This window comes from Abramis brama (assembly GCF_963993115.1).
Source record: "Abramis brama genome assembly, chromosome: 24".
NCBI lineage: Eukaryota > Metazoa > Chordata > Actinopteri > Cypriniformes > Leuciscidae > Abramis > Abramis brama.
The window spans coordinates 17,507,706-17,517,253 of NC_139986.1; the positions used below are offsets into that span (position 1 = coordinate 17,507,706).

Here is a 9,548-nt window from a genome sequence, read left to right on the forward strand (position 1 = left end):
TCAACAATACGCCCCTTCAGCACGGACTCATGATCTGATTGGATGCAATCTCATTCGTCTTTACTGTGATTGGACCAAACGGAAATCCCGCCTCACTGTTTTGTGACTGGCAGGTTTATGCTAGGTCAGAGATGGAGTAAATTGGTCAGGATCAACAAAGTTTTGACGAGGATATCGTCAGCTCAAAGAATGGACAAGCAATCGGTAGGTCCTTGACAGTTGACAGAACTGCTGACATGTTGTGTTAAACAGATTAGTGATGCAGGTAATAATCGAAAACCATGGTGATGTGTTAGCTGTCGTGTTAGCTCAATGCCAGTTAACCACTCAAGCTATCTTTGTACCTTAAGGGCGTGCAAAAGGAGACACTTAAAAGAGTTGTACCGTAATGTGTGTACAGTCAGCTATATTTTCATCAGTCTGTGTTTTATATGTTCAGTCTATTCAGGCTTTGAGCTCAATACACATTGTTTAGGTTTCAAAGCTAACAAGCTAAGTCTGTTAGCCAAGTGTTAAAGAGCTTCACATGCTCGTGGTGACAGGCGAGTCAAACGGGCTTTCTTGTATTATATTTACATGTATTAAAATTTAGATTTAATAACCAAGCTCAGTTGGCTGCAATCTGTTGTTTATGTCTGTATTGCTAACCTCTGACCTCAGTCAGATTCCTCCTTACTGCTGATGACTTGCAAGTAAATACAGTGTCCATTTCATTTCATGTAAATGCGTATAACCTTTCTACATATGTCAAAACTGTCAGTGAAACTCTGTACATAATATAGTGAACAAGAAGTTCATTGACAATGCCTCACAATCATGTAATAGTGTTTGATGTAAAGTTATGTCATAATTTAGTATTAAGACTTAAGAGCATTTATTTTCCCTCTTCTTTACTACAGTTTTTTATGGAGCATAGAGGTGCCTGGATCTATGGTCTTCAACATTGAGCTCACACATACTTAGCTGCATGCTTAGTGCTGAAAGGTAATATTGCATTTACCTCCAACCACAGCATATCCCCTTACATATTATACTATGAGTTGCATCCTTTTCAAATAAGATTTTGTTTATGTGTTATTAACAGGCTGTACAGTGTGCCAGGATGCCGGAGATAGTACAGAATCAAACAAATAACTCAAAACCGCCACGGTACTGATCAATTTTTGCTTAAAGAGTATATTGAATATAAAAGTAGTTCTGACTGAACCCAATTGTTCTTTCATTAAATTGATCATTTTTGGGCTGTTTGTTTTATAGGTGACACTTTACAATAAGGTTCTATTTAATGTTTAAAATACTTCGATTTAATTATGCGTATGTATTTGCTAATTAATAAATTGTGTAATACAGTGTGATATTTTTTTATTTATTATTAGCTAGGTAGAAGTGGGCTAATGTGGACTGTTATTTCTTATTTACTTGAGTTCAAGTTGTATACCATTTATTCATTTTCTGTGAAATGTTAGGCGGAAGAAAAACAAGGAGATTCATAATGCAGGTGAGAAAGTTTTATGGTAAAAAACAAAGTATGAGTGTGAGTAACTGTTTTCAATCTTTGTTTTTAAAATGTAATAATTATTTTTATAAGTAATATTTTTTCCCTAATACATCAGTGGAAAGACATCGTAAAGAGAAAATCAATGCTGGTATAAATCGGATTGGAGAGCTTTTGCCTTGCTCTCAGGCCTTGAAACAGGTAAACCCATGTAATAAAAGTATAAACTAAGCACAATTTTAAAAGCTGTTTTATTATTGTTCTTACAGAATTCTCTGTCTGTAATATTTTGCTTTTCCTTATAGAGTAAAAATATGATTCTGGGAGAGGCTTTTCGTTACATCACTGATCTAAAGCGACAAAGTGATGAAATGCTGCTTAATGGAGGAGACAAAGTCCAAGGTGAGCCATGATCACAAAATGTAATTGTATAACTTGCGTGAATTTAAATATGATGAATTAACATTTTACTTATTCCTTATGGGACATGGTTTTATTAAGACAAGTATTGAATTAATTTCCTGCCAGTGCATTCTTTGTAGGCTTTTGTGCAGTCATTCATTTTGATATCTATGTTAAATATGTCTCTGCAGCAGAGGAGATAAAGCGCTTACGGCACCAGGTGGAGGACCTACGCAAGGAAAGCGCTCATTATATTGAGCTCCTCAAAGCTAATGGCATTAATTTCCTTGATGACCCCACTATACACTGGAAAGGGAAGCAGCGCAGTGCAAAAGTAGCCAAAGTCACTCCAACGCACTTAATGTCAAAGGGAATAATCGTATACTCCAATGGCAACAACTGTCCAACAAGCAAAATCTCCATTCCACAAAATCCAGTTTCTCATCTTGATAAACAACCGGCAAATGCTGTAACAGTCCAACCATCATGTGATATTACATTAGGCACGGGCCAGACTGTTGGTATTATGAATGGAGCACCAGTCAACAAAGTTGTAGTCACTTCTGCATCTTCCCACATACCTGTAGCAACTATTATTCCTGCTGTATCCAAGTCATGTCTTACAGTTGTGGAACAATATTCTCCTCTGGCACCTACTACTCCATTAAACCCTCCTATGAATTATATTACTGTTCAAGGTTTATGTCCCCAGCCTGCTGTCAGCACCCCACTCCCTCCACAACTTCAACCAGATAACCCAACCCCCAGTCTCACTTCTGCTACCTGTCCGGCCACGCCTCTCAGACTTCAGCATATGCTTAACCTATCTTCTCTGCCTCAAGTTGTGATCAGTAACTCAGTGGTTCCTGTTGCTGCAGCCCCCACCATGCTCTCACAGAATTCTGAAATCCAATCTGTTAGCACTATATTACCAGCAAGCTCTACCCTTCTTAGAACCAGTCCAACTAGTAGCACACAGACTACATGGACAACACTACAACTGGCAGGAAATACAGTGCAACCTGTCTCCCAGGCACTCATCACAGATGGTGCCAGCATTTCACATAACCCTCAGCAACTTTCTGTATGTTCAGTGGGGACAAAACACCTTGATGAGCCCACTTCTATCCATTTGCAACCACAGGCTCCTGTTCAACTGCAAGCCCCAACTTCAACTTGCATTCCTGTTCAGCCATCTGGGCCAAGACCTCCTCAGATATATTCAGCAGTTGTGCCATGCCCTCAGACAGCCATAGCACAACAGTCATCAATTTTATCGGTGCCAAGCATTGTATCCCAAGCTATAGTGGTCCATCAGCCATCTGTTGAAACACAGACAGCACAGTTGACCCATCCACAATCATCTGTTCGAGTGCAACCTGCATTATTACCAAAACCTCAACGCAGCTCAGCTCTAATGACCACCTGCAACCCCAACCGGCAATCTAAAACTCCAGTTCAGCCTGCTCTGCCATGCCAGCCTCATTCTCAACCGACAGTGGTGCCCCAAGCCCAGTCTGCCGTTGTGCCTCAACTGCATCTCAGTGTGGTGCCTCAAGCTCAGCCAATCATAAATCCACCAACTCAGCCTGCCCTTGTGCCTCAACCACAAGCTGCCACACTGCCAGTGTTACAGACGATGCAGTTATTGCAGGTGAATTCTGATGAAACACCAGTTGCTGTGACCTCCTCTCCTCCAAGTAACTCGCATGTTGTTATTCTGCAACAGGGAAGCTCATGTTCAGCACCACAAGTTCTCAGAGAAGATGTCACTAGTCAGACACCCTGCCAGCACATTGTCATTATTCAGACACCTACTATGACTCCTGCACCACAGAGTCATCACACTGCCATTGTGTCAGCTGCAACCCCGACTTTATCCAGTCAAACGACCACTTTGAACCCTACCTGTACAGCTAGCATGCAGCCTGCTGGGACGAAGCAGTTGGTACATATTCTTCCACGTCCATCAACCCAATTGCAAGCACAAGCACCTCAGACTATCACTGTGAATGGACAAGTATATGTTTTGCAGCCTGCAAATTCACCAGAAAAGGGAGACTCTCAGTCTGGACAAAGTGTAACTCAGATCCTTCAGCCCACCTGTGAGGAACCCACGGCCAATGTTGCTATGAATTGTTTAGGTGCTCTAACTAGTCTTAGTCAGAGCATTTCAAAGGTTTCAAGTCAAAGCAATGTGCAGATATACACCATTACTCCACCTTCACTCAGTACTGTGCAACCTCTTCCAACGTGTGCTTCAGAAGTCAGCACTGCTACTGAAACTTTTCTTTCTTCCTCTGTTCCTGTACCATCAACTGCTGCTGGCAGTGCAGTTAAAATTCTGCCAAAGAAAGGTTGTGGGACCTCTGGAAATCAAACCAGACAAAATTCAGTCAGGAGAACCAGACTGGTTAAACGAAAGGAACCTAAACCTGGGCGAAGTTTGCGTAGACTTGCTGTCAAGAGTAAGGATTTTGTTGCAGATGATACTTGTTCTGAGATGTCAACTGCAACAACGGGTGTTAATTCTGTAAATTCTTCAAATAAAGATACGGTTAGTCATGATGCTAATACGCAGAGTACACCTGCCTCCGATAGTGTTATTTCCACCAGCAGTAGCCCAGCAATCGTTAGTATCAGTTCCTCCAGTGAAAAATCAGCAGACAGTTCTGTCACGGCTTCAGTGAAGGGATCCATTGTCAAGTCCCCAGTTGCTGGTGGAGAAATTTTAAAGACTAAAGCAAAATCTATGGATGATGTCAGCATGCATAACAATGTAACAGTTAGCAGTGTATGTTCAGTAAGTTCCACTCAGGGTAACGTGGTCGTTTCTACAAATTGTGGCAGGATGAGTAAAGAAATCTTTACTCCAGATATTGGTCCCCGGCTTAACTGTTCAGCGGTTAGTGCTGATCTCTTATCACAGTGTAGCTCTGTGGATACTGTTGTAACTATGTCAGATGCACCATCAAAAGTTCATGTTAACTCTTCATGTAGTGCAACATTTTGTAGTGAAACTACTGGTCAGAACAAGGCGAGTAGCAGTAATGTTTGCACCAGTAACGAAGGCAGATTAACAGAATCAAGACCCAGTTTTACAGAGAGTTCCACTCTGCTGACCACTGTAACCTCTATCCAAAACAATTCAAAAGTTAAATCTGTTAATTCGCACCCAGCACCAAGTCATATATCCACACTAAGTCAACCATTGGGCATCAGTACTAATTCAGTAGAGAGTGGGCCAACAGTTTCCATCATGACAAGTCAAGCCATTTCACAAACACAAGATAAGTTCGCTAGAAGAGAAGAGTTGACTGACTCTCCTCAAATTCAGGCATCATTTAGTGTACCCTCAACGTCAACTCCTGGCTCAAACACCTCTATGTCCACTCAACCTGTTCAGCTTCCAGAAACTTCCAGGATTTCAGACCCTTTCAAGTCCCTAAAACGACCATCCTCAATGAATTTGTCAATGGCAACCAATAACCAAGGGAACTGTACAGACTTCAAGCTGCCTGAATCAAATATGAACACACAACCTGTCAAGGATGGACAGTCTGATGGCACCACAGAAAAGGCTGTGACAGAAGAAGGTGCTTTTGCTCAGAAAGTTCATCCACAACAAGTATGTACATTGGAAAATGATTCTTTTGAGCCTCCACTGGGAACTAATAGACAGACTGATTCACCTCTGGCAGGAGGTTCAGGCGGGAGAGGGTTTTCTGTTGCATCATTGCTTCCAGCAGGCCACAACATCAGTGCCTCTTCAAGTACATTTGGTGCATACACCTTCACTTCTGAGCAGGCAGAATTATTAGCAATGGCTGCAAGAGCCATATTTGAACAGGACAGTCCAGGCAAGAGGGCTGCTGGATGCAGTGTTGACAACCCAACAAGTACTGCTGCTACAGGGTGGGACCTTCCAAAAATGCAGCCAACTCCTTCTAACAAGGAGATTGTGACTGACCATCTGGTAAAACTGACAAAGCAGGCTGATTTGCCCATGTCAAAACCTTCATCTCAGGTCTCTACTCGAGTTCCTCCAGGTGAGCCTTTAGCCAGTAGCACTGCTGGCATCAGACTTCCTCAAAGCATAGCTTACTCGCAGTCTCAGCCTAGTTCTGTCACTAGCCTTAATGTTAATAACCTCATCAGACCAAGCTCCAACCAACCTTATCCAGGATCGCCCAATCTTGCACAGCAGGTCTCTGCTCCCTCGTCAGGAGTTGCTGCCGTTATGGTGTCTCAGTCTTCCTCACAAGTTCCCCAAACCTGTTCTGGCCCTGCTCAGCCTAATGAATATACACCTTTAAAGAATGCTCTGATGCGAACCCAAATTGGTGTTGGAATGGTTGAACGTCATCAGAAGGAAATGTCAAAAAGGTCTGCCCGAGATGACCTTGTTCTTCCAAATAAGCGTTCAAAACAGTGCCCAGCAGGGAATGTTGCAAGAGTAGACATCAAGGCTACAGATCACGTGCAAATGATGATTAATCAGATGCCCTCAAGTACTTCTGCAGTTATGCCAAGGAATCACTCTGATGGTGTTGGGGCTCTGTTTTCTGGTAATACATTCATGAGCACTGTGCTCCGCCCTACAGAAGGACACTGTTCTATTCAGGTGCCAACACATGAACAAACTCAGCCAAGTGTGGTGCACCTGCAGCAAGGACATATACAACATAATGCTCCACAGTCTGGACAGAACTTGGGTGGAAACCCCTACCTCAAACATCAACAACAGCAAGAACAAAGACACCTTTACCAGCTTCAGCATCACCTAACACAAACAGAATCTCAGATCCATGGCATTCATCAGAGGAACCTGCTGCAAGACCAGCATGTGCAAAAAAAGAGAGGAGTGGTACGTGGTGGGCAGACAGGACCAAATATTGGTTTGCAGAAGCAACATCATTTGGAAAAGAGTGGTGTGCAGCATCAGCAACAACAGCCTCCTCAGCAACACCAACAGCAACAGCAACAGCAGCATCCACAACAATCCCAGCAGCATCAACAACAGCAGCACCATCAACAGCAGCAATCACAGCAACAGCAGCAAAAGGCACAACAGATTCAACAGCAGCAACAATCACACCAACAACAGCAACAGATGCCACCACAGAACTCACATTCACGTCATCAGCATCTTCAGCAGCAGATTCAGCAGCAGCACTTTGGGGCTAGACAGGACAAAAACTGTGAGGCTCAACAGGCAGGTCAGAGGGCACATCAAAACAATCATTTGGGTCAGCAGGAGCGTCCACCTGGACAGGATCATGGGGCTATGCAAAGGCTAATGGGGTCTCGTTCAATGGAGCAGCAGTTGACCTCTCAGGCTAGCAATTCATCACGTCAGGAGCGACACCGTCTCTCTAGTTACTCAGCAGAGGCTCTGATAGGGAAGTCTCCTGCTACTGGTGAACAACGTATGGGTGTGCACCTGCAAGCACCTCGAAACAATGCACAGGACCAGTCAGAATTACGAGGCTATGTAGACTCGTCACGTAGTAAAGGTAACATTGCTCATAATCCTCAGAGCAGGCTACCACCTGATCATGCTAATACCACGGACACCCAAAGAATATCAGATTGTGGACCTTTCAAGGCTTTGGTTAGTGGGCATCAACTTAGTAACTTTGAAGTGCAAGTGTCTCGAAGTGGTGATATGTCCAGTAAGTCTGTACCTCAAATCCAGAGAGGTCCTCAGCAGCAAACAGGATTCAGAATGGGTACAGGGCCTACAGGGGATGTGCGTTCACGTGGGACATATTCAGGTCCACATCCTGTTGCTCAAGGCGTGCACATAGGAGCAGGACTGACAAGAGAACAAGAGGGATGTCACCAGAGCTTTATGCAAAGTCTTTTGGCACCTCATATTCCTGAACAAAATGTGCACCAAAGGGCAGCCCAGGGCTGTACCCCAGGGAGTATAGAATACAACTGTGTTCCCGGGACCTCTGCTGGAGAACTTCAGGCTAAATCTTCTAGTCCTAATTTGCACCCTGCACAGAAAGCTGCTCCCATACGTCTAGGGGACAACAACAAAGGACATATTTCTCAGGTCAGTGCAAATTTGCATGGTCCACCTGTGAGAACAGGTCCACCCCATCCCCCAACACCACACAGCAGTTCAGACACAGGACGCACTCAAGGCTCAACCAGGTCACTCTCTGTTAGTCAACGCCCCCATCATATTGGACCAGATCCACAAAGCACAAAGATTCGTCCAGGAGATCGACCCCGGTCAGGGAACTTGAGACCTGGAAATCCCTTTGAACCAGAAAGCTCTTTGCCTCTTCCATCAGGTGGAGGTGTGATACTTGGCCGTACTCAAACAGGAAGTGAAGCTAGACGAAGTAGCATTGTGCGCTTCATGGCAGATAGTGCACAGGTCAGCAGTGACAACAGTTTGGTGTCTGATCGCTGTGCTGTGTCTGATCTCACCCAGAACTTTGGCTTTCCTTTCATTGCTGAAGGAGGAATGAACCCACCACCTCCCATTAATGCCAATGCATCATTCATCCCACCGGTCACACAGCCCAGTGCCTCTCGTACCCCAGCCCTCCTTCCTGTGGAACCTCAGAACACTCTGCCTTCATTTTACCCCTCATATTCCCCTGCAGCTCATCCTAGCCTTCCAAGTGATATCCCTTTACAGTATTTCCCTAACCAGATGTTTACAAGTCCAAGCACTGACAAGAGCGGCAGTGCACCCCTGAACAATCGCTTCGGTTCTATTCTTTCTCCCCCTCGACCTGTGGGCTTTGCACAGGCTAGCTTCCCGCTTCTCACAGATATGCCAATGCCAATTACAAACTCTTCAGGCATCACACCTCATTTATCCAACTTCAACCTGACCTCTTTGTTCCCTGAAATTGCCACAGCAATGCCCCCGGATGGCTCCTCTATGCCAATGTCACCTTTATTGTCTCTTGCCAACACTACTTCCTCAGACTCAAATAAACAATCTAATCGCCCAGCCCACAACATCAGTCATATCCTGGGACATGATGGGACCTCTGCTGTTTAAGATTACAAAAATTAGAAACACTTTTGTGTTTTTCTGAGAATTGTATTGCCCTCACCTTGCCGTAGATTTTGTAGTAGATGGCCATGGTGTAAAGGCTTTTATTTCCTCAAAGAAAAATAAAGCGTGGAATGTTCTCAGGTCCCAAGTCAGGATCACTCTGTGAGGAAAGTAAAATATTGCATTATGTCTGTTAGCCTTTAGTAGGTCTCCTTTGCTTGGGTTTTTTGCTGATAATTTGGTCTGTCATGGTTCTACATGATGTATAACTTGTCTTTATTTTTCTTAAGAACAGCTCCCATTGTTTAATAGAAAAATGAATAATGTGTCTCTAAGTTTTTACACTGTAGCAACAATAATAATGTTACAGCAAAAAAGTTTATAATTTTGCATTTAATGCTACAGTAGATATATCTGAGCTGTTTTGTTGTTTTTCAAATGTTTATAAATATTTTCCTTCTCCTGCAGAATATCATTCCAGAAGAATTTTTGCTTATTTATGAAAATGGATGTGTGGTCTGTAGATATTTGTAAAAATGAAAAGCTATTAAAGTTTCTATCTAATCTAAGAAGTTGAAATGTTTTTTTTGTGCGTCTGACTGACTTTTATGTCATTGATTT

At 43.4% G+C, this 9,548-nt stretch overlaps 1 protein-coding gene across 1 annotated transcript; it reads left to right on the forward strand.

Annotated features, from left to right (window-relative positions):
- The first annotated feature begins 94 nt into the window (after positions 1-94).
- Positions 95-9,499, forward strand: usf3 (upstream transcription factor family member 3). The gene is made up of 7 exons (XM_084102879.1): positions 95-204; positions 900-984; positions 1,085-1,149; positions 1,467-1,498; positions 1,614-1,696; positions 1,801-1,897; positions 2,089-9,499. Exons 3-7 carry the CDS (start codon positions 1,103-1,105, stop codon positions 8,928-8,930), a joined length of 7,101 nt encoding a protein of 2,366 aa, XP_083959005.1. The 5' UTR covers positions 95-204; positions 900-984; positions 1,085-1,102; the 3' UTR covers positions 8,931-9,499.
- The last annotated feature ends 49 nt before the right edge of the window (positions 9,500-9,548 follow it).